The sequence below is a fragment of the Tauraco erythrolophus genome, chromosome Z, assembly GCF_009769465.1.
Source record: "Tauraco erythrolophus isolate bTauEry1 chromosome Z, bTauEry1.pri, whole genome shotgun sequence".
Lineage (NCBI taxonomy): Eukaryota > Metazoa > Chordata > Aves > Musophagiformes > Musophagidae > Tauraco > Tauraco erythrolophus.
This window is the reverse complement of record NC_141496.1, coordinates 537,896-562,773: the sequence shown is the minus strand read 5'-3', so window position 1 is coordinate 562,773 and position 24,878 is coordinate 537,896. Positions and strand designations below refer to the sequence as shown.

The 24,878-nt window shown below is 51.2% G+C and overlaps 1 protein-coding gene across 3 annotated transcripts; it reads right to left on the bottom strand.

Moving 5' to 3' along the window:
- Positions 1 to 5,831: 5,831 nt before the first annotated feature.
- Positions 5,832 to 23,427, bottom strand: FECH (ferrochelatase). Of its 3 annotated transcripts, XM_086629117.1 has the most exons (12): positions 23,381 to 23,427; positions 23,253 to 23,296; positions 21,237 to 21,342; positions 19,880 to 19,999; positions 19,365 to 19,513; positions 13,380 to 13,514; positions 12,837 to 12,943; positions 11,690 to 11,788; positions 10,868 to 10,975; positions 9,782 to 9,946; positions 9,292 to 9,351; positions 5,832 to 8,839 (listed from the first exon to the last, which is right to left on the bottom strand). In XM_086629117.1, exons 1-12 carry the CDS (start codon positions 23,425 to 23,427, stop codon positions 8,705 to 8,707), a joined length of 1,275 nt encoding a protein of 424 aa, XP_086485243.1. In that variant the 3' UTR covers positions 5,832 to 8,704. The 3 variants fall into 3 exon arrangements, with proteins under 3 accessions (XP_086485243.1, XP_086485242.1, XP_086485244.1); XM_086629116.1 differs by lacking the exon at positions 23,253 to 23,296 and having other exon boundaries at positions 23,373 to 23,427; XM_086629118.1 differs by lacking the exons at positions 21,237 to 21,342; positions 23,253 to 23,296; positions 23,381 to 23,427 and adding an exon at positions 20,933 to 20,973.
- Positions 23,428 to 24,878: the final 1,451 nt, after the last annotated feature.

Below are 24,878 nucleotides of genomic sequence, written 5' to 3'. Positions count from 1 at the left end.
TTTTCCCCGTGCCAGGCTGTGACTCCGCACCCTGCGGTGCGGGGATCAACCTCCCAGTCCCTCTTGGAGTAGCTCATTCCTGTGAATTCACCTCGACTCGCTCCTTCCTAACCCTGCCAGGGCTCACCCCATCATTCCAGCCTAAAATGCCCTTAAAAAACTCAGTTTTGCCACCAATGTTAAAAAACTCCCCCAAAGCCCCACACTTACACCATGGGGACACCCAGGCCAGGCTGGCTGGTGTCCCTGCTCCCTGGCTGCACTCCGTGGCACAAGGGGGGGAATCCTGGGGTGCTCCCCAAAACCTCACCCCCACCTGCAGGCAGGGCAGGGCAGCCCGGCCCCAAGGAGTGGGTGCCACGTTCCTCTCTTCCTCCTCCTCCTCTTCCTCCTCGGGCTCTCCGGCACGCAGCAGCACTGGGGTCAGCAGTGCATCCATCAGCCCGGACTCGACAGCACCGATCCGCGGTGCCGGAGCCGGCGGCGATGCCAGCACGGGTCCCTCCTGAGCGCAGATGAAGCGCTGGCAACGCGGGGTTGAACTTTTAACTTTTTCTTTTTGGGGAAAACAGCAGAAGCTTTGGCAGTGCCACTGATGATACATGTTTTTAGCACGTGTGGCACGGAGGTGCTTAAGCGAAACAGGAGGAAAAACCACTTGTGACAGGCAGCCCGGTGGGATCGTCGGCGTTCGGGGGGGGGAAACAACCGGCATCAGCGCACAGACACCCACAGAGAGGGGAAAAAAACTCTGCCTGCCACAAGATGTACCCACTGGAAAAATGCCTTTCAGCTGCTGCGCATAAAAAACCTCCGCGAGCGACTCCGGGGTCCATCTCGGAAAGGCGTAATGGCAGGAAGCCAGAACATCTTAAACCAGTAGATTAAAACAAACGGGAGCACTTTGGATCCTATTACACATCGCTTTCCTCACGCCTGGCACCGGGAGAAATCCAAGGCACTAAAAGACGACCGCCGACCATAATGGCCTCGTAACTGGGCGATAAAAGCGCGTGTGGGAGTTGGCTGCAGCGGCGGGGGCGCAGCCGCCCGGAGCCCGCGGCCCCCCAAGTGCTGCTCCACGGCTTCCTCGGGAACGCAGCACGGCGGAGACGGAATCGGGCCTCGTCGCGGGTGATGTTCACACGTTAAGAATGACTGAGGGCTCTGGATTCTTGCTCCCTCCCCATTGTCCCCAGGGAAAAACCAGCTCCTGGCAGCACACCCGCCCTGTCCCCCCTGGGGGGGGCCGGGCTGCTGGCACTGGCAGCGAGGGAGGGGTCCCCGATGAGCAGGAAATTATTCCAAGACTGTTCTGCCAACCAAAGGACAGCGGTCGCTCCGCGAGAGCAGGCGGCGGTGGAAACTCAGCCGGAATCACGACACCCACGGTGCCAACCCAGCCGCTCCGGTGGACCGGGGCCGGTTTGCGATGGCTGCCAAGGCGGTGGCAGTGCCCACCGTTCCGTACGCGCTCCTGAGGGCTCCTCAGGGACCCTCCCGTTCCGCTCTGCGTGCAGCAGTCTGTGCTCCATCTGCCAGTCTGTCCCCTCTGACCACGTGTGTTGGCATCACGGATTTCTGTGAAGCCCTGACGATCTTTCCACAGGTCCCAGTCCACGTCCCCTTCCTGCCGCCCGCTCCTGGTCCCCCCCCGGTCCCCGTCTGGTCTCTGAGCAAGGGCAGAGCTCACAGTAGATCAATCCGAGGCCATCTCCGTACGGAAAACGGGCTCACGTCACGATCCCCCTCTGTTTCCCATAACCCACTCGATGTTCCGCAGGCAAGACCTGCAGCTCCCACCAGTTGCCAGGCAGGGAGGCACCAGCGCTGGGAGCGCTGGGAAGGAATAAGCCCGGAGCAGGGCGTTTGCCCAACATGCCACTTCCATGCCGAGCACAGGGCGTTTTCCTGAAGAAACGTGGAATATGGAAAATGTTCCCGTGCGCGGCTGCCTCAGGCATCTTCTGAAGGGACCGGGACATAACGTGGATCGTCATGAAGGCAACAGAGGAGACAGACAGCAAAATCCTGGGATGTGCTGTCAGGCACCAGTATCCTCCTTGATCTTTTTGTGAAAGGAGCGTGTTTTGTCCATATGAGCATCCGTGTCGGAGGGAGCGCGTATGGCTCTAAACAACGCTGGAAACTACGGAGCTTGTGACTTATTCCCCGCGACCCCACCCTGACCACAGAGCCGTGGGAAGGAAAGAGCTCGACCTGCAACACCCCTTTGCCATCATCCAACCCCGCGCTCCTCCTCACCTCGGGGGCTGGCCGGTGCCCCCGGCACGGGAACATCCATCGATCCGGCAGGCGGCAGCCCGGCTCTCAATCCAACTCCTGGGAGCTGCAGTTAACCAACACGTTTTCGGGGGACGTCAGGACGTTGTTTACTGCAGGTTTAAGTCCCACCTGTCCCCGCTGCGTACCCTGAGCCCACCCCACACGGCGGCAGAGCTTTCCCAGGGGTTTGCCGTGTTTCTCCGCATCGGAGCGCGTGACGCCCAGCGTAGCAGCGGCTGCTCGGACCGACGCAACGAGGCTGCCGGGAAACAGCACGATGCCTGGCAGGATAATGTGAGGCACCGTGAGCCTAAACCATGTAATAAATCCCAAAATCTTCCTGAATATCCTGTTTTTCTCCAGAGCTTTCAGCTCTGCCCGAGTATTTCTGCTCTCGGCCGCTGTGCCAGGTTTTCCGTGCCACCACGGAGGGTAAACGTGCCTCCCGTGCATTTCCCAGATGCTGGCAACCTCGCCATAAATCTGCTCTTCGGTGCTCCCTGGATAATGTATTTTGACATCAAAGGTCACGAGGCAGAGGTTTGACTTCGCACTCCGCGTCCTGCGCAGCGGGTCCGGTGCCGGCAGGGACGAGCCCTCGCAGCCGGCTTGGCTCCGCGCTGCACCAGCCGCAGACGCCGCTGCACCCAGTTTGGGGCTGACCCCCTCCCTCCTGCAACACCCGGCCCTGCGCCCGCCATCGACCAGCATGCCGGCCACTTTGAAAGCAGGAACAGCACCAGTACAGCACTTGGCTTTTTAACGTTACTTATTCCAGCGTGGGATGCAGATTCCCAGTTACAAACACAGTGGGGCATCCTCATCCTCATCCCCATCCTCATCCTCATCCCCATCCCCATCCTCATCCCCATCCCCATCCCCATCCTCATCCCAGCTGGCCCTTTTTCCTGCCCCACGAGCGACGTGATCACGGGCACAGTCCCCTCCTCCGAGGGCAGCGGCAGCGACACCTTTAGCACTTTCTCCCCACGTTATGGCCTCGTGATCCCTTGGCCTTTGGGGTTCAGGTGTCAGCGGGCAGCTGCTCCCGAAGGAACCTGCAAGCCCGGGGGCATAAACGGCCACGTGTCTCAGAGACCATCTCCAGACCATCCATCTCCAGACCATCCATCTCCAGGCAGTCACGTAAAGGATGCCGTTCGGCCAGGCCAATGGATGCAAATTAAATAACCTTTTCCTGGCACTTCCTGATGAGCACAAATTTAGCAGGAAAACAAAAGGCAGATTTTAGATCTGGCCCAAAGTTAGGAATCCCTAACGAAACGAGAAGGGAAAAGCCAGCAGGGAGGTGACGGCCACAGGGGAACTGATCCGTGGCAATTTTATAGCCTACTGCAGCTTCCTAAATCTCCATTCCAAAGCCACTGGGCTGCCAAACGGCAGCGGGAGGGACTGAAGCACCAGAGGAAAGGAAGTCGAACCGCCGCTCTCCGTCCTTCTTCCCTCCTTCCATCCCTTCGTCTCTCCCCATCACGACCCAGTAATGAGAGCTCACTAATGGATCAGCTTAAGTATCCAGCAACTCTCATCACTGCTCTAGAAAATAATCAATCAAGCACTTAATTTTTAACATCAGAAATAAGCTGCCTAGAGACTGTTAATAGATAAATGAATAAATTAACGATCACAGGTGGGATTCAAAACCAGCCCAGGACATGCCCAACTGAGAAAAGGAAAGGAACAGAGAGGACATCAACCACCACCGTGTAGGGCTCTTCCTAAAGACACACAGCTCAGTTATTTCTTCCGAAAAATTTAATTGCAATTCCATCTTTATGGCAAATGGTACACAGTAAGATTATACAAATTGTGTTACATTAAGTGGAAGTCCTTGTTCAATCTGAAATACATACGTTGGACTAAAAGCAAGTATTTGTACACATCTGGCATTAAAAAATAAAAGGAACTTTTCTCTCTCTCTTGCATCTCACACTTTATATCGATTTCCAACTCTCTGGGTGTGGTAGAAAGGGAAAATAAAGGGAGCTTCTAGATATTCCTGGGAAAATCCCAGCCCCAGTGATAACACCCTGTGATCCGGGGGGAGCAGGAGGTTTGCTCACGGGCACGACCCACACCCCTTGTCAGATTACAGCACCACTTCTGGAAGCAATCACATTTTCTAAAATGCAGCCAGCAGTAAGGGAGATTCGATAAACTCCAAAAGAGGAAAAACTTCAACCAAAAAGAAAAGAAAAAACAAAACCTGCAGCGTTAAATCAGGAGGACAGCCTAATCATGAGCAAATTCTTCAAAACACTCCACCTGCAAACACCTTTACTTCCCTCTCGATTCCCTGAGGACTCCAAGGGCTCTGTTTCTCAATTCCAATCGATATCCTCAGGCCAGAGCTCCGCAGCACTGGGAGCACTGGTGTGAAGATCTCACCCCCTGGCTCCCAGTCCTGCTCCGAGGTGCAGCCGTTCCCCAGCCAGCACCGCACCCCGCACCCAGTGCCAGCAGCAGGGACTGGGCACCCTGGGCAAGGGGACAGCGGCACCGTGCCGTCCCCGGAGCCAAAGAAATCTTCAGCTACAACACTGCCTCACCACATCACTTAACGCTCTCTTCCAACTGGTCACTTTTTGTTGGGGCACACACATAAACGATCAACACTTGCAAAGGAAATCAAGTACTGCAACGGCTGATAACGAAAAAGTCAAACTGGATTATTGCCCGAGGACTGGAGTCTCCCAGATGCTGACACCCCTGTACGCTCCGGCCACCTCGGCCGGAGCAGAAAGTGCTCAGGATCTGACGAGACGGGGTCCTGAGTTAGTAGCACCAAACGTTTCAAACCTGCCAGAGGGGCAAACCGAACGCGTAGCGGTGGGTTCAAGCCTGCAACGTCCCAAATGCAGCGGCTACACGTCGCTGGCAGTGTGCTGGAGAAGGCACATAAATGGGTGGGATTCATCTCTCCTCGTGTCAGACACGCGCACAACGTCGCCAACCACCTCCGAGTCCGCGCGCCGCGCTCCCTCCGCAGTCGGGCAGCAACGGAGGGAAACTCATCCGACCCGTTGTGGGCATCTGCTTAGAGAGGAGACGAGTAATTTCTCAGAATCCCATGTTAAAACCCATCTTTTGACCATAAATAGTACCTAGGAGACCAGCTCAGACATCGACATCTACATCGGAAGCATCTCAAACAAGGTCAGCCCAATTCCACTGTTAGTGAGCGTAGTCAGAAACGCTCCCAAACGGAAAACCCAGGAGGAGGAGGTTTCAATGGCAGCAGAATTCCTGCTGTTACCTTTATTTCTATTCAAAATATTAAGCAGAGCTGCTGGCTGACTTGCTCAGGCAGTTTTTCAACGGGCTTTCGCTGCTGCACTAAGACAAAACGGTGAGTAGCGGGACAGAGCGACGTTACAGATGTGCTCAGCGGAACTAAGAGCCTCACCAACTAGGAGACAAGATCCATTTGCTAAAAGCTAGAAAATTAAGTGATTTCTACATTATGGCCTAATAGCAGCAACAGGCTTAGTAATTATCTCACTTGTGGTTAGCATACTAAAAAGTGAATTTTAAATACCTTTTATTAATGGGGACAAACATAATGCCCATAATTAGTGCCGGCTAATATTTTCAGTACTCTCTCCAGCATGGAAATAAAAAGCCAATCTACGTTTATAGCATCACAAGGTTCATATAAAGTTAACCTTCAGCTTCCAGCTTCAGCCACACTTCTAAATGTGCTGGTCACAACCTGGATTGGAAGGTTGGGAGGAAAGAGGGGTGAAGTTGAAAGATTTTACAAAACAGACTGTTTTCCACCGACCCAGAGGTGTCAAGCAGAGAAATGGGAACAGAGGAAAGAAGTTCTTTGTCCAACGAGAGACATAAGGCCAGTGTTCCCTTCCCACACATATTGCCGACATTTTTATTCTTTTGACATTGATTCAAAGCTTTTCCAGGAAAATTTCACCCTTCACACGTGATAACCCCACCTACTCTCCCTGAGCAAGGGCAGGAATCAGCTCTGTGTTCCTTTTTCCTGCCAAGGCAGTGAGCAGAGACCAGGAACGGAGCAAGAAAGGGAGCAGGGAGACGCACAGGGCGAGCTCCCTGCAGCGCTGACGAGGGCTGCGGGAATTCAGGTACCCTCCGTGCCCAGATGGACAACAGGACAAACTCAAATGAGAACTCAAAGACTTGAAGGCAACCAAAAGTCCTGGAGGGATCCAGCTGTGGCTAGGTAGTGTCGTGCTGTCACGCCACCGCTCCTGTTCCACAAAAGACAACAGCCTGGTCTCCGACACCTGGAAAAGTGGAAAAATTGTCCTACGGATTCTCCTACTGTTTGCAAACCATGTACCTCTGCTAGTCAGAGCGCGCTACAAACCCAGCAAGGTTCTGGAAGTGAAAGCCCTGGCCAGGGAGCCTGGTCTCACACGGCTGGCAGACCTGCCCCGGCTCCCTGCCGCTGGCAACAGGCACTGGTGCGAAGGAGGAAGGTGCCTTGAGGAAGACTCAGCTAAAGCAAGGGGGGACTGCAGTAACGTCGGGGTGTCTGGCACTGCAGGAATCGAAGTCCGTCTCCCCACAATCCCACTCGGAAGCTGCAGTACGGCAGTGGAGACGCGTCACCCAGCGCTCGGGACGCGCGAGGCCGCGGGCCCTAAGGGGGCCGGGCAGCAGGGCTGGCATCGCTCCGTGGCAGAGCTCGGCCCGCTGCCTGATCCCCAGAGCATCCGTCCGTTTCTTCAGTATCCCCTGTTTAATTCTGTTAACACAAACCAGACCAAGATAACCCCCTGCTGCACCAACAGAGGCACGTTTTCTTCCAAACAACCCTGTCCTTGAAAGATTAGAGGTTCAAACCTAGTTACACGAGCGAATAAAGCTGTCTGAGCAGCATGGCGTCTGCTCCTCAAAAAACAACCAGCATTGCCAAAGAACTGGCATTTCAGTGCTAATCCTGGCGAGTAAACATTTCCAGCCACGAAGCCGACGGCCAGACTAACGACGTATGGCTCAGGCCCACAGAACGGTCACAGCTTGGCTCCTCCGCCCTCCCTGCCGGGAGGAGAGGCCCCTGTGCCAGGGGACACTGCCCTGTGCCAGGGGACCACTGCCCTGTGCCAGGGGAACACTGCCCTGTGCCAGGGGAACACTGCCCTGAACTACTTCAAGTGCCACGCTCGGGCACGCCGCGTGGTGACCGGCCTTTCGGAAAAGCCTCCTCCTGGCCCAGGACTGACCCGGACACCGGTGCTGACAGTGAGGGAATACTGCCCCAAAAAGGTTTTCCACTCTACCCCTACTTAGGAGTGGAGTGGGCAGTGCTGGTGCACCCCACCACCTGCCAAACGAGAAGTCTGGCTGGGGTACGGGCGCGTGCTCCGCTCCTGACTTATCATCTCGGTTCTAGGTAACACCATCAGCTAAGCTACATCAATCCTGCCTATGGAATTCCATAGGCATCCCAAAAAACCACAGCACGGCGGCACAGTAGAAAGCACAGAGCAGATCTATAAACCTGCTGGAGAGCAAGTCTGACTTCCTAAATTTCCTTCACCAAACAGAGAAAGCCCTTCTTCATAATAATTTTACAAAGCCATTGGGCTTCAAGGATAATCCTGCGTGTTTCAGCGCCCGCTGCCGATGGCTCCTGGCTTTGGAACACGCACAGTTGGTTTCAACGGAGCGTTTCCTTCGGCATCGCCCAAGCAGACATTCATTTTATGCTCTTCAAAGGCAGAGGCTTTCCTGCAGCTGAGGAGTGGTTTTTCTAGAAAATGTAAACAAATCTTGTGCATCCTACTATGCCAGCTGAGCTTTCGCTGGAAGTTTCTGGCAAAAGAGAAAAATCAAACCAAAGCAAAGTCTTATCTTTATGGTCTAAAAACCCACACACATTATTTAAAAAGCATGAGAAGTCACTGGATCTTCAAACCCAACTGAAAAATCTCTCTCAGAAGGGACAACCGGTGACTATGATGGTTATAATGTACCTTAAGCACAAACAAACCAAAAAATCGTACGCTTGACCTGGAAATTAATGCACTCATGACAAAACTGCATCCAAATAAATCCCTGCATAGGAAATAGAAGCTAATTTGTAGAAAAGGTTTCTAAGTTTTTCAGTGCATACTCATGGGCTCATGCCAAGCTCAATGAGACTCAGACGAAACAAGATCTTTTCACATTTCACAGGATAAACGCCCTTATGTCCCTGCTCTCTACAAACTCTTCTCAAACAAAGAAAACATAAGGAAAAAAAAAAATCAAAAAACTCAAGTTCTCCGCAGTGTTACATGAGGTTAACATCACAGACTACCAGCCTGTCAGTACGTAACGGGAGGGTTTGGAAAAGCAGCTGCTTTCCTTTGCACTGCTTCCCCAGGGCAATTTTCCTGCAGAATCCAGCGGCGCTCTCCCAGTCCGCCCATCACAGCTGCTGGTTTGTGAAGAAGGCTTTGGTCTCCCTGCAGACAGGATTCACGCAGAGGGGACAGCAGAGGGTTAACTGCCTGGAGCAGATTTCGTTCGACTGGATATGGGAACAGACCAAGTCTGCCAGAGCCTGAAAGTTAATTAAAAATCAGAAGTGAGCAAACCTGCCTGCACGAAATAAAAACACGCTTTAAACGCGTCACACTGACTAGCGAGATTTCCAAACGGTGCATCCATCACACGACACTTTTGAAGCACCACCCTCCTTTCCCTTTACTTCAGGGGAAAATCCTGCTTTCAAAGTGCACTGCCATAATATCTTAAGAGAACTATTTCATTAAAAGGTTACCACAAACAAACACAAAACTGTTTTTCTCCTTTGTCGAATCAAACTTCTGAACTACTTTTTAAAACAAAGCACAAAGCGTGCTAAAAGCAAACACTTGGTGGCATACAGATTCAGTACAAGGGTTTCCCTTTTTGCTCTTAAGCTCAAAATACTTAAAATACTACAAGAAGACGTCCATAATCTGGTAGAAAACACACAACTGCAAACTTTCACAGCTATTGCAAAGAAGATACCTTGGAGAACAGTGGATTTCCATTCAGAGACTCTGCTCTTCTGATATTTTCAACTCCACACTGAATCAAAAACAAGGAGGAAAAAAAGTTAAGTCTGCTAGATCCTTCACTAGGTAGCCTTCAAAAATCTTTTCTACTTCATTCGGAAGTTGCCCCAAAATGACGGAACTAAATGCAATACTGTTTTTCAATACAGTAAAAATAATGATAACGCAAAATTTCATTTTGCTGTCAAAAAAATACAATTCTTTTTTAGTAAGGAAAATGGTGGCTTAAAGAGTTAAATCTAGAAAAACAAATTCCCACCTCTTTTGTGTAGCTAAAAATTAATTTGAGTTAAGCCGGTTCGGATTAATTTTCAGTTTACAGAAAAATAAAATTGACCCCAAATCATTTTACAAGAAGCAACTACAAAGCAGATTTCAAAGCAGGAAAAGTAATTTCGGAGGACCCTTATCCAAACAGTTATAAAAACTGTAAAAACATTCACCTCATTCGCTAAAACTTGGGCATACTCGATATCCAGTTCATAAAGCGTTTCGATGTGGTCGCTTGTAAATGCTATTGGGACCAACAACATGTTCTTCTTCCCTCTTTGGCACAGCCCTTTAATGGTCTCATCTGTCTGCGGACCGAGCCAAGGCATTGGTCCAACCTTTAAGAAATGCAGGAAGGAAATAAAATTTAAAGAAAAAAAAAAAAAAAGAGAGAAAAGAAACTTCATTAAATCATTCTTTGGAGCCAGTTATTTGTATTTCCCTGCATTTGGCAGCACCTCTTACTTTCTCCATTAAGTTTTTTATGAAGACATACTGTCCCACCATTTAAGTCCCAAAGAAACAGGACCTGGGCTGGCCTAAATGAGACTCTCACTAAAATAAATGAAAATTTAAATAAAAGCCTACTATTTTCAGTTCAATAAAACCCTGACCACCACTGCACAGGGTCTACCTGCCTTTCGAAGAAGCCAGCATTATGTCACAAACTGTACTTACCCTTTACTATCCATGAAGTATCCCGTGCTGATGTACCATAATATACAACTTTATGGACAAGATAACAATGGCATGATAGGTGGGATGTCCCTGGGACATCAGTTTACTCGTACTACATAATTCTGGTAAAACTTACATTCCTTGCTCTTGGCAGTAGTAACAGTAAGTGCAAAGTAAAGCAGTCTTTGTCAAGAATTACGAAGCCTGTTTGGATTAGGCTCATAAATTACTAAGAATGCCTAATTCCCAGTGATGACTTTGGAAAAATTGCTCAGAGATCCTCAAAGAGCAACACCTTAAAAATCCTTCCTTCTGACGGAGAAAGATAAATGCCAAACTAGATGTTATGAGAGCACAGGTTTTCTAACAGACATATGAAAAAAAAAAATCTACTTTAAAATGATGAAATATACAAAAAAGGTGTATAAGAAATGGTGGATAAACTTTTCTAGGAGAAATACTGGCTGCAAATGGGAAAAAGGCAGTGAGGTTATGATCTCCTTAAGTTGGAAGATCACAAACTCCATCACCTGAAGAGCTTTACAGTGGCAGGTGGCTTTACAGCGTCCCTGAGCACATACCTTGGACTGCCACACCAGCCTGTAAGGGTTGGAGTAGTTCAGCTTCTCCATGACTCTCTGGACAGTAGCTCCCACTTCTTGAGGGTACGGATCACCACGGTTCACTACCTTCAACACAAAAACACCAGACCTTTTGCTTCCAGCGAACACATTTGGGCAAAGACCACCTAAAGACGGGGGAATCATAGAATGGGTTGGGTTGGAAGGGACCTCAAAGATCATCTAGTTCCACCCCCCTGCCATGGGCAGGGACACCCTTCACTACACCAGGTTGCCCAAAGCCTCATCCAACCTGGCCTTGAACACTGCCAGGGATGGGGCAGCCACAACTTCTCTGGGCAACCTGTTCCAGTGCCTCACCACCCTCTGAGTGAAAAATTTCTTCCTTATATCCAATCTAAATCTGCCCTCTTTCAGTTTAAAGTCATTGCCCTGTGTCCTGTCACTACATGCTCTTGGAAAAAGCCCCTCTCCAGCTTTCCTGTAGCCCCTTTAGGTACTGGAAGGCTGCTGTAAAATCACCCCGGAGCCTTCTCTTCTCCAGGCTGAACAGCCCCAACTCTCTCAGCCTGTCTCCATAGCAGAGGTGCTCCAGCCCTCGGATCATCTTCGTGGCCTCCTCTGGGAAGGTGGCTCGTGTGCTGGAGAGTCACTGCGGCTCCGCGTCAGCCTTCCACCTGCAGCTCACTAACTCTCCTCCGTGCTTCTCTATTCGCTCGGCACCTCCACGGCTCCGCAGGCGTGGGAGCCACGTCCCTTCCACTCAGCCCAGCCAGCCTGACTCTGGTCTAACAACGACGGCAACGACCTGACGTAACTCACAGACATGGGCAGCGAGTGAGCGGAGAAGAGGATGACGACGTCTTTCCTTTTGTCAGGTGGAAACAGGTTCAGTTCCTTCTGGATGTGATCGGTGAAGCACTGTTCAGGGAAAAAAAGAGCAAAGACCTGAATCAGAAACACTGAGAGGCATCGTGCGCCCTCAAATGACCTGAGACAGGCAGCTCTCATGTTCCAGGTGGCCTTAAGAACTTGAGAACGTCCCTTTCGGTATGCGTGGGGCAATAAGGAAGGACGAAGAAGGCTTCCCCCAATTGCTCCTGCACAGCCAGTGCCGTGGCTAGAACCACCTCGGTGACACAATCCCAACGTGTGCTGACCACAGAGCTGCTCCGAGCAGGACTTTGGACTAATGACCTCTCGAGGTTCCTTCCAGCCAACACGGCTATGATAACGTGACTATGCTGTTCAAACAAGATGTGCACGGTGGCCACGGTCACTCATCGTCCTGCCAAAACATCTGGCGTGAAATAACCATCCTTCTGTAATTTCATGCTTAGTGGACAAGACACGTCATTACTGTAACTAAAATGTGCCCTCGAATTGAAGTATTCCTTTTATTCTTCTCAAAGTTTTTTGGTGTTTGTGGTTTTTTTTTTAAAAAAAGAAACTATATAATACAGCCTAAATCAGCAAATAGGTTTATCTTCTTTTAGTACATTCTATAGCTAAAAATCTTGTAAGGTTTGTAGGAAGCTAAGACTTGATCTCAGTGAAGTGTTTCCTCAGAATCTTTCTGTTGCTTAACATTGTACTGGTGTACAGTCTTTTTACTGGTAGCAAATATTTCGAAAAAGGAAACTCAATAAACATCCTTCTTTACTTAGTTCTTTGTTAAGTCAGCTGGCAATGCAAAGATACCAAGTTTCTCCCACATCAACCAACCTAAGAAAATCCCAGGGAATTCCCATTTGATAATACATCAGACCTGCTCGTAGAACAGAATCACGGAATGGTTTGGGTTGGAAGGGACCTCAAAGACCGTCCAGTTCCAACCCCCCTGCCACGGGCAGGGACACCCTCTACTACACCAGGTTGCCCAAAGCCTCATCCAACCCGGCCTAAACGTGCTCGGTTCACACCTCTCACTCTGACTGTGAACTTCAAAGGCTGTCACGCAGGTCTGTACCTGGATAAGAAGGGGATGTGTTGGCCATCGGTCAATTATACTCCACTTCATCTTCGGCTTCTCCCCTTTTTTATGATAGTAGCGATAAATGGCATTTAAACTGCTTCCTGAAACAGGGAGAATTAGGAACAGGAGTTCAGCCAAGGCACTGGGAACCTGTCAGATTAAATCAGTTTGAAAATGCTGCATGTTTCAAACGCGACCATCAATCAGAAGTGAGAACCTCAAACGGGGATGATTATATCCAAGTTCCAAGAACAATTTGCTAAACCATTCTTTAACTGAAGAACAACTATTGTTCTAGCTGCCACGCAGAAAGCTTAGTCGTGTTCCTGAGCCATCAGTTTATGTCATCTCACAGGAACAACCGTACCATAAAGCTAAAAGGTTTCTCCTTAAAATTGGGAATTATGGTACATCCAAAGGACCTGGAGCTGGCAATGGAGCCGCCAGGAAGGGGCTCTGTGAGGAGGAGGGGACAGCTGGCTCTGGCACCCCAGGCTTGCAGCCAGGTGCCCACGCTGGCCCGTGCCCCGGGCTCACCTGTGGTAGAACAGCTGTACTGCGGGTACTGCGTGAAGGCGATGGCCCTTTCGATCCCGTCCTTCTCCATCTCCTCGATCGCTTCTTCCGTCAGAGGATGGACGTACCGGAAGCCAATGTAGTATTTGTGAGGCGCTGCCAGCCAAAGCATGGGAAAAGAAATTGAAACAAAAAAAAAAAGAGAACTCTTAATAGAATCATAGAATGGTTAGGGCTGGAAGGGACCTTCAAAGGTCATCTAGTCCAACCCCCCTGCAAGGAACAGGGATATCTCCAACTAGATCAGGTTGCTCAGGGCCTCATCCAACCTTGTCCAACCAATTGTGTCCAATAAGCTTCCAGCGAACACATTTGGGCAAAGACCACCTAAAGACGGGGGAATCATAGAATCATAGAATGGTTTGGGTTGGGAGGGACCTTAAAGATCATCTAGTTCCAACCCCCCTGCCATGGGCAGGGACACCCTCCACTACACCAGGTTGCCCAAAGCCTCGTCCAACCTGGCCTTGAACACTGCCAGGGATGGGGCAGCCACAGCTTCTCTGGGCAACCTGTTCCAGTGCCTCACCACCCTCAGAGTGAAAAATTTCTTTCTTATATCTAACCTAAATCTCCCCTCTTTCAGTTTAAAGCCATTGCCCCGTGTCCTATCACTACACACCCTTGTAAAAAGCCCCTCTCCAGCTTTCCTGTAGGCCCCTTTTAGGCACTGGAAGGCTGCTATAAGATCACTTTATCTATAAGATAAATCAGAATGTTAAATATCAGATATTTAAATACACCGGCGTGATTAAAATGCCAAAACCTTAGGCGAGGCTTTCTTCCTTCTGCCATACAAAAGGAAACGCAGCGCTGAAGCGGTTTATTTACCTAATTTACCTCAACTTTCCAATATAATTGGGCTGCAATCTTCTGCGCCAGCACGGAGATGTTCTAAAAAGGCCCCGCGCCTCACAGGCGTTGCCTGCCTATGGGGCATGTCAAGAGAACCCGGGAATTTTATCCCTTTCGTGCTCCACGTGCCAATGGAGCAGTCACCAGAACAGGATGACCTCGGGCACGAAGGGTTCCTGCGCCTTTCGGGCTCAGGCGCTCGGTCCCAGCACCGCAGGAGTGGGTCAGGTGTGATTCCCGGGCACCGACCCTTTGCTCCACACACTCTTCCTTGCCCTCCAACTCCTGCTTCAGCTCCAGCAAACACCTGGCTCCCTCCCGTTCCCCTCACCCACTCTATCTTTTCCTCCATCATTTTTTGCAGACGGAATTCTATTTCCCTTCTCTCCACCCGCTCGCCTCCAGTTAACCACATTAAAAACACAGCTAAAGCCATCCAAGAGGGACCCACTGTTGGATGCAACTGCTCTGGTCACCATCCTGGTGGGAGAAGATGCCTTCCCGCACCCTGCTAAGCCTGCCCTGTTGGCACACAAACCCCCAGGGACTGGGACTATTGTCTGGGCAGGAGACCAGTGGCACTGAATAAGGGACGTGTGTTCTTTCATTCTGGTTTCTAGGCTTTTCTCGTGCCTTTAAACACTTTATTTTGGAGGCAACATTATTCTCTCCAAGGACAACGTTTTAGGTTTTTCCATTTTCCGTCTCTAATCTTTTGGGGGTCAGCTTCAAGGTTTGGGGAGTATGGTTTGGATAGGGGGAGGGAGGAAGGGCAGGTTTGCTGGTTTATTTTTTTAAGTAGAGGACAAAGGTTCTCAGGAGAACAAAAGCAAAGTTTCTTTTTCAGAGTTTCCGGGTCACTAGCTCTGAAATAACATTTAACAGGTTTCTGAAGGAAGCAGATGTCCCGTGCTCGGTCTCCGCTCCGTGCATTTATCCAGGATTCAGAAAACAGTTTTAGTCAGCCCCAGTTCTCTCCAGGAGGCAAGAGAGCTCCCAGCTGGGAGCAGAAGCAAATAATAACCCAGCTTCGGCAGCCCTGCGAGCCAGTAACCTCACTAACATTTTTAAATGGTGTTAAAAACCCAATTTTGACTAACCAGAGCAAAGACAGGAGGAGCTGAACCTGGGAAACGACGTACTGGGCAAAAAACATAGAATCATAGAATGATAGAATCATAGAATGGTTTGGGTTGGAAGGGACCTCAAAGACCATCCAGTTCCAACCCCCCTGCCATGGGCAGGGACACCCTCCACTCCACCAGGTTGCCCAAAGCCTCATCCATGGACAACTTGGAAACTTCTTGCACTACTCTCGCAGTATTACGTTTTGCCTGGCTCAGAGGCAGCAAAGGAGAGATTTTCATGTCTGTGTGCAAACTCATTTTGTTGTTCCAGTTCGAGTCACAGCTACTGGAAACAGCGACACCTCCTTCCGTGAAGAGCTGCCAAGCTAAAGAGACAACGCGGCCCCCTCATCCTGGGAGCTTCCATTTCGCTGGCAAGGGAATCTCAGCTAAAATACAGCTTGTAAGAGACACTAAGAACCGTTTTCATTAAAAACAATAAAAAAGCAAGACCTGTGCTGCCTTAAAATCTAACTAGTGCTGCAAGACATTAGCCTATTTGATGTCAGCACTCAAAAAAAACGACGATAGAAATGGATTTTCCTATCATCACGTTGGTGTGATTTATTCTTACAGCCTACCCGGCCCCGCTCACTCAGAAAGCAAGAACTCTGGTTCATTTTCAGACGCTGCCTGCGACAATAAAGCTCCAATTTCAAATTATATTGTTACCAGATGACATGGGTGAGGCTGTTCATTTACTACGTTAGTCCCATCGCCAACGTGTAACACGCCAAACACGTACTACAAGTCATTAAATCAGGATTAATTCCCACAGGAGGGAATTTCACAGGTGGTTATTGATACTGTCTAGCATGAGCTCTTCACCAAACACATAGCAACTAGAAACTCGAAGCTCCACCAGTCCAGATCAAGGTAAAAGGAGTATGCAGAGTCCTCCTTCTCTGGCATGTGTTTCAACAAGCCCTACCACTACAACCTGGGAGTTACTCATTAACAGAGCTCCCAAAGTGCTACCTGTGAGCACACGATATTCCAAAACACGCAGCTCGGTCTGGAAGAGCATCCAACTCTTTCAAGCTGTTCTGAAGTAAGGCAGTATCTCAGCAGGGTTACTAGAAATGCTGAAGGAAACGGTCAGCACTCAATTCAACTGTTAGCAACAGTTAGCTCGTTCAATTTTTAAAACTGCAGCTACTGTTAGGTAGAAAAAGAGGTCTCTGAAGGACTTATCAGGGGTAAGAACTGCACAGAGGCAGGCGTGACAGCACAAAAAGTGGTCACCAAACAGAAGCAAGTGGGAGTGGTACACTGAGGATAGCAGATAAACTTTCCAAACTTTATCTTCAGAACCTGTTGCAGGCCTGCCCCTTCAGGGGCTACTGCTGCTAAAACCAGTACTGCCTTGGATGCCACAGCCCAGCATGGTCTGGCTTCAGGATTTGACTACACTTGCAGGGACCACAGCTGGAATTAAGCTAGAGAGTAGCATCTGTAGGAAAAAAAAAAAAAAAAAAAAATCACCTTAATGAAGGTATCAGTGATGCGTTATGCACTGAACAAATGAAATAAATTTGGTTCTAGCCTTCCAAGAGTGTTAGTTTTCACCTTCCAGAGGCTTTTACCAGTCTTCTACCTCCAGCCCTTTTCTACACAAGTCTGAAGCAGGTGCCACAAAGAAATACAGAATAGCTGGGAACCAAATAACACTGTCATACATGGAGAGGATGCCCTGACACACCAGCACTACATCAGCAAAGGTGATGGAAAGTGAAGGGAGCTGGCAGCTTGCAGCACCACGCACTGTAAAGCTGTGGAGCTGGAGAGAACAGAGCATGCTCCTCTTTGGCTTCTCTTACTCGAGCAGTTTTTCTGTTAAAAATGTTCCGTGTTCCTACCGGAACAGCAGGATGAGAAGCATCATCTGCAGCTGACACATCGGTGAGGAACTCAGCAGGCAGCGTAGTGATCTTGTTAATTCCTTCTGCTCACAAAGGCAGTGAGCTGCTTCAAGAAGAGAAAGCATAATGAAGAGAAACACCTTCCCAGACCAAAGGTGACCCCCAGACAGGTCATTTCAGACAGACCAACCACCACCTCACTGCTCCTCCTGGCTTCTGCCAAAGCAGGGGTGACCCACTGTCTTTTTTGCGTGGCCCATGACAGGCAAGACGTAGAAGGTGGCCACCACCCTTGAGCTGCCACCTGGACGTGGAAGTTTGATTTCCAGTGCTGCCACTCACATTTAAGCCGTGGTTTTAATGTCACACAGCAAGAAACCGTAGCACAAAAGCGACTGTAAGCCAACGATCTATCGCTGAAGAAGAAACGGGCTTCCAGTTCATCCCAGCTGCTAACTGGGCAGCAACATGAGCTCCAGTCAAATTCAAGTAGCAACCAATCTGAAAGCAGTTTAGCTAAACTGGTGCAAATTACACCATGAATGCGTTTAACCTGAGTGAAAAATGACTCATGCAATAATTTGGTTAGAGGTTTTAGGAGAGAGAGATTGAACACGGCTGAATCACGGCAAATTGGCATCCTGCGAACGACCGCCGCGGTGCCGGCACCCCGAGCCCGCTGCAGCTGCAAGGTGAACTGTTTCAGCTGAAGCCCTCAGTAAAAAGACATTGGCAGGAGCATCTGCACCCCTTTCCCATCCCACTAGTGCCAGCAGGTAGCCTGGCACAGGGCAATCCATCCAAGGCATGGCTCCTTGCTATGAGGGAGCAAGGTTCAGGGATATTCTGTGATCCGGAGAGAAGGGAGGGAGGTTGTATTCTCCTTTCAAGTTTTCTCATCATCAAGAAAGAACTGGCAAAGAGGCAGCTCCTGCCACCCAAGCCAAACTGTTAGGCTTTATCTCCTGCTGTGTGCTCGGGTGGGGCTTGCTGCTATCACTCAACCAAGCCCCACCACCTTCAGCCACAAAACCTTGTCTCTTCTCCCAACTGGCCGCCTCTTCAGTCCTGAAATGTTATCTGCTATGAACAGTTACAGATTCAGACAAAGTTTCAAAAGCTCTGGGTACATCCAGGCAATGATTGCAGAGAGACATTTCAGAGGAACCGAAGACACCTGCGGCTCTGGAGAACAGTCGGGCTCCTGACACCCTCCCACCCAGTTTTACCTATTCCTCTGGCTCAGGCTGGCGTAACAAAGGCAAATACAAAAGGCTTTACAGAGTTAAGTTCTGGCCTCAGAGCTCTTCTACATCAGCCAGTCCCTGCACAGTGTCCCTCTTCGTAAAAGATAAGAGAACGACAGGAGATTATAGTGCCAACACATCTCGTGTGCCACTGAGAATGCCCCTCTGAATGCCCTTCTCCCCTGCCTGCCTTATTTGTTCACGTGAAATACATTCCCCTTTCTCATCACCTAAGGCTCTACCACTAGTCTTCAGTGTGGTCTTCCTCAGGCTGAAGCAGGGCTCACAGGGCAAGGTATGGCACCCTGCAGTCGTACACACCGACGGGGACTCCGGTCACCCAGCTTCAGCCAGCTGAAAATAAGACACTTTGCCTATCGCAGTCATCTAGACTTCTGCCCACAACCAAAGGAGAGGGAGAAGTGGACCTTTAGAAGGTGACCCCTCCATCTTTGATCATGACCTTAGGACATCACCTTCTCTCCAAGCCCTACTCTCTCTCAAGGGAAGAGGGAGCAGAGGCCACCAGTTCAGGCCAGATGCCCAGCTTCCCGATGGCCGAAGTTACGCACCAACAGCACTCTCCAAAATCAAAGCCGCTCTCCAACGCAGCCACAGCCACGACCACAGCTCAGAAACAGATTTGGGTGCGTGAGAACCCCACGCTTTTGCACACGCTTAGTTTTCAACGAGTAAGAACTTCTGCAGTATCTCGGTCACGATTTCCTGGCAGGGCTGAGGACACTGTTCACACTCACAATCAAAATGGAGAAGCAAAAGCTGCTTTGCAATTGTCTACGTTCGACACGTGCAGCAAAAGAAACTTTTAACAAACACGGGAGAGTAAAGACGTACCGGTGCGAGGAGACATGCTGTCCAGCAGCTTCACCATGCCTTCCCCCTGCACCGCCGTCCACTTCTTGATGGGCGACCCGCCTCCAATCCTGCTGTACTGCTCCTGGATTTTCGGCGTGCGGCGTTTGGCAATGAACGGGGCTAATTTACTGAAGCATTCGAAAGGTACGCGCGTTAACGTCGCGCCCCAACTCGCCGCCCTTCTCCCCACATCCCTCCGCTGCAATGGGTTTCCCAGGGCGACCTTCCCAAATTACTGCAAACCAGCATTGCACGGCTTGTTCGCCGCCACGTTCCATCACCCTTCCCAAATTTACTGGGTGACAGGAAATGGCAATTTGCAATTAGAAGAGAACGATTTGGGCACGCCTGTTTCCAGAGAGTTGTAACACCCTTCCTGGCACCGACTGGTCCCAAGAAATGCCGAGATAAACAGAAGTGAAACGTGGCAGCCTACAGCCACGACAGCAACACCCAACACCGGCTGTAACCCAGGAGTTCCTGGGGTTTCTCACTTTTGAGCTGGAAGCGTCATTAGATCCCTGTCCAGGAAGAGGCGAAGTAAGAAATCGTGCACATCATCCAGCCGTTCCGGACCGCCCATGTTTAACATCAAGATTCCCGTTTTAGGTTTCCTGTGGAAGCAAGAGATATTTCAAATCCTGGTGACCTCCTGCTTTTATTTTTTTTTTTTTTTATGATTACAAAACAATCAGCTTATCCTCCTGCACTTGTCTTTTGCAATAGCAGCATCGCATTCAGAGGCTCATCCTGCTTATGTAAAAATATGAACTACGAGCATGAATAGCTGGAGAACAAGTATTTACACGATCTTTACTTTTGTTTTTTTTTTTAAAAGTAATCCCTTTGCAACACAGAGTTTAACTGGAAATACACTGAGAAAATTATCTCAGGGCTGGAGGCTGTAAGGGAGGTTATAAAACAGGGTTCAAGGAACTCTCTCAGCTGAACGCCAGCTGCAGATTCCAGCCGAACCCAGCAGCAGCTTCCGCAGCACACAGACCACACAAGTATTTATCTTCCTCACTCTGGACACACATCTCAGCTGCTGAAGCAGTGAAAGCAGCAAGGAGCCATCCTACACATAAAATACATGCAGGGTTGGTTTTGCTGAGGTGGTTGGTTGTTGGTTTTTTTTTTCCCCGCAACGGGTTTTCCATCCAGGTGCAGGTCTGGCACACTGTTCTAAGGATAACATCCCTCCCAGCGCAGCAGAGTGGAGCAGATGGTGGTACCACATTTGACAGAAAGGGCTGCTGATCACAGCTCTCACCCAAGAAGTGGATTTCCCTGTTCTCCCTGCCCGAAGGAGCCCAGCGAGCAGGATCTCTCGCCTCCTCAGCAGACGGAGCCAAGGCTGCACAGGGAGCTTCGCCCTGCTCTGGTTAATGCCAAAGTCTTACAAAGGGGCACTGAGAGGAGCCCAGGCCTGCCCTGATGGGTCAGGACCTGTTTCCATTCCCTTCCTCCTGCAGTGTCTATCAGCAGAGGGTTGCTGAATCAAACCCAGGAAGCAGGAACCAGAATCTCAAAGAGTAACATCCCACCGTTTGCTCTTCTTCGATTGCTTGTGCCCTGCCTCAGGCCTCCTGGCGGGCCACTGCCTCGCCGCGCTCTGCGGAGAACAGGGCAGGCCACCCTCGCCCCGCGGAGCTGTGAGAACGAGAGGCTGGCCCAATGCAGATAAAAACAGCCACACCAAGCGCAAACCAACGAGATCAAGCCCCGTGACTGCCACGTCCTACCACCTAACCAGCTCTGCTATGCAAAGCAAGCGGCACGCCGTATCGGAGAGGGACAGCGGGCACTGGGAGCGGGTGCCACCCACCCCAGAGCTCCCGGCAAACTTACCGCACTTGGGGCTGAATTTGAGGTTTGGCGCTTTCCGTCACCGCGGCTGCAGTCGCTTGGCTTCTCCATCGCACCGGGCCCCTCAGCTGACCGCTGCTTTTTACGACTGGAAGAAAGAGAACAGCACATCCATAACCCTGCGCCGGCCCCTGCACCAGGTCGGCAACGAGCCCTCTACACCTACACAAACACCCGTGGCAGCATCGTGCTGCTTGCTTTTTTCTCCCTTAAGCTCCAGGTCCTGGAATCAAAGGCATGAAATGGCAAGCTTCTGCCCTTCTTTAAACACTCTGTATGTTACCAGCTTTTCAGATACCAGGCAGTAACCTAAAAACCAAACAAAGGCCTCGCTAATCTTTAATCTCCAGTCATAAGTCCAAAATAACTGGTGACAACACAAAAGACACGGCGAGGGCTGACACGCTAAAGAAGTAACTACGGCAAGTTACGGAACAACTCGTGTACGGACGTACCTGGGCTAACGCCAGAGAAGTATTTCCACACCACCCCTACCATGTAGGTCAGACTTTTGTCAGTTTAGGGTCCCCAGCAAACTTCAGCAACGTAGCTCAGCACCCACGAGCCAGCAGCACCCAGCTCTGCAGTTTGACCCTGTGCCGGGTACACTGAGCAGCGATTTCAGAATCCATTTACCCAGGGACGTGGGCAGCCTTCTTCCTCACCACCCAGCCAGGCAACTCCTATTATTCCTGGATTTCAGCATCGGCCAAAAACCAGGAGACTTTAGAAGTCAAATCTTCCCACATGCTGGTTGCAGCCTGCTTTTTGAAAAGCACGCTCTGTTTTCCTCAGGAGTTCATAGTCATTACATGATATTTTTTAGCGTAACAATAGTGTGAATTGCCCAAGATGAAAAAAAAAATTGTTAAATTCTGCATCCCCAGCTCTCCAGCAATTGTTTGGAGCGACACTTCCCTCGTTAGACTGCGGGAGTTCCAGCAGCAATTGAGCCCCAACAGCACAGCCCTCCTCAGCAGCCCATCCACCCGCTGGGAAGAGCATCTTACGGTTCACAGGTCCCTAATAACATCCCGAACGGATGCTGAACGCCCTCAAAACCTGCTGAAATCAATGACAGGGAAAAGCATCTTGCAAATCCAGCTTCTTGCTCGGGATTAAGAGTGGGTGGCTACGGATGCTTGTGTCTGCAGCGATATAAAGGGCTGCAAAGGAAAGAACTTCAACTCAAGCACCGCTGACGCCTCAAAGACTCTTTTCAAAGAATTACATTCTTCTTCTTCCAGTGCTTAGGTTATTCCTTTCTGTATGTTAATTATAAAGAATAATAAAAAGAGTCGTTTCAACGGCTGTATTGATCCCTCTGCGCTGTAACTACATCCTGGAAAGCGTTTGTTTTGGGCAAGGTGAGGTCTGACCACGTTCCTCCCCGCACCACGACGCGGGTGACGCCGCAGGGTGCGCGGCGAGGAGGATGGCGCACCGCTAATCGCGCTCTTTTTGGGGTTTTAGAAATGGCACTACGGTACCAGCCGCCGCAGCCGGTCCCCGGTGTGTGCCACCCTCCCAGCGCCCGCGGGCCGCTTACTCCGCCGCTGCAGCCGCGACCGGGCACGGCGTTCGACTCGCCGAGCGCAGGGCAGGCGCGGCGGCTGGCGGAGCGCGCGGGACCGGCCGCGCACGGTGAAACCCGCGGCCGCAGGCGGGCGGTGCACGCTGGCAGCACCGGGATGGCGGCCAGACTGCGTTTGCCACCGAACCGGCGGCGGCCTGCGAAGGGTTAAACGCGGATCGCTTCTACACACGCGCGTTCCGACGGCGAGCCCCGCATCCCGCATCCCCGTTCGCCCGGAGGCGCGAACCGGCACCAGCCGGCCCGCCGCCGCCCGCCCGCGCGCGCCGGTACCGCCGCCGGCGGCACCGCGACCCCCGGGGCGCCGCGCTCGGCGCCCGCCGCTCCGCCAGCGAGGCCCCGGCGCCGCCGGCAGCGTTACGCAAAGGCGACTGGGCGGGCGTTGTGTAACGCGCTCCCGCCGCCCGCCCGCCCGCCCGCCCTCCCGGCCCCGGCGGCGCCGGCAGCCCTCAGCGCCCCTTCCCCGCACCGGCCCCCCCGCCCTCCCCGCTCCCGCCGCTTGCGGACGGCGCCCTCGGACTCACGCTGACGCGCCGCGCGCCCCGCGGCGGCGGCCATCTTGGCGGCGGCCGCCTGCATTCCCTCAGACGGCCCCGCCGCCGCCCGCCGCTGTCCCCCGGCGCCGCCTCCGCTGCCGTACGGAGGCGGTGCCGCGGATAGCGGCGGGGGAAGCGCGGCCCCTCCCAGTTTGCCCTTTCTCATGCAAATGACCCCAAATATCCCGGGATTCCCGGCAGCGCCGTCCCCAGAGCTGTGTGTGAGCGGCGATGGCGGGGTGCGAGGGGTGTCAGCAGGAGTCGGGGATGGAGCCCCGAGGAACTGCCGCTCCCTCACAGGCGGGGAGACCAGCGAGCTGCTTCGCTTCCCCCAGTATCGGACCAGTACTGCCCACACGAACTGCAGGGAAGGGCTGGGAATGCAGCCCGAGGGACACGGGAAGCAGCGGATGTGGTTAAAGCAGCCCCGGGTAAGGATTTGGGATCAAGAATGCTCTGGAACGAGCGTTCCAGACACCCCCCGGATCATCACCAGGTGTAATCACCGGAGATTTAGTCAAACGCAGCCAATTTCGCAAGAACACGGTAATAATAAAAAAGAAGGCACGATGCAGAGACACAACTAGCGGGACACGAATCAAACCAAGCGCGGGGCTGTTTGGCAGCAGCATTCCAGCGGCTGCCTAAGGATCCCTCCTTCATCCCCCCAGGGAATCCCTGGGGAATTCCATCCCACAGGGATCCTTCCCACACAGGCGGTGTGCCCAGCACCACGAGCAGAGCACGGAACTGGGCGCCAGTCTCCGTTCATTCCACTCGACGGAATCTTCCATCCCAGTCACCTTTTAAGCTCCTTATGGGATCTGCCCCTTCCACGAGCACCTCTTAAGTCCTCAGACCTTCCTCCAGTAGCTCCCCTGGCACGGCGGCTTTTAACCTTCACCAGCAGCTCAGCCCTGCCAGTTTAAGGACAGAAAACTGATTGCCAAAAAGTGATGTTTTTCTGGTAATATCTTTTCCCAGCCTTTCTCCTCCCCATCACTTCAGGCCCTCGAAGGAATTTTTTTTTGGTAAAAAGTCTTTATATATTCATAAATTCCTAAATATTCTGAATTACAAAAGCCTCTTGAGCTCCCTTCCCCCTGGAAAACCCCAACAACAACAAAAATCCCACAAAAGCAAAGCCCCGACGGGTGTGATTACTACTTGGTACCATGTTCAACTTCTGGTCTGGGGTGACTTTTCCTGTAAGTCATCAGGTACGTAAGTTCCAAGTAAGAAATTGTTAGCGTTTTGGTGCAGTCAAGCTTGTGAATTTTGCTCCTCTTCCTCTAGTTCATGTGTTTAACACATCGGCAACACCACCCCAAAACCACAGGAAATTTACAGCTGACAACACTTTTGCAGGTATTTTTCTCTTTTACATTCTCTGTTCAGACCAAGAACAACCTCTGAAAACCGGAGCAGGGAGAAGAAAAGGAGAGCCAAGGCATGTCACCGTGCAAGCTTTTCCTCGGGTGTGGTTATTAATGG

Bases quoted from the DNA above. Each gene is read 5' to 3' on its own strand.
- FECH (XM_086629117.1), bottom strand. From the start codon at position 23,427: ATGCAGGCGGCCGCCGCCAAGATGGCCGCCGCCGCGGGGCGCGCGGC. The intron at 20,000-21,236 runs GTAAGTTTGCCG...TTGCTTCCACAG, and splicing joins CAAATTCAGCCCCAAGTGCG to GAAACCTAAAACGGGAATCT. The intron at 11,789-12,836 runs GTACAGACCTGC...TTCCCTGAACAG, and splicing joins CACATCCCCTTCTTATCCAG to TGCTTCACCGATCACATCCA.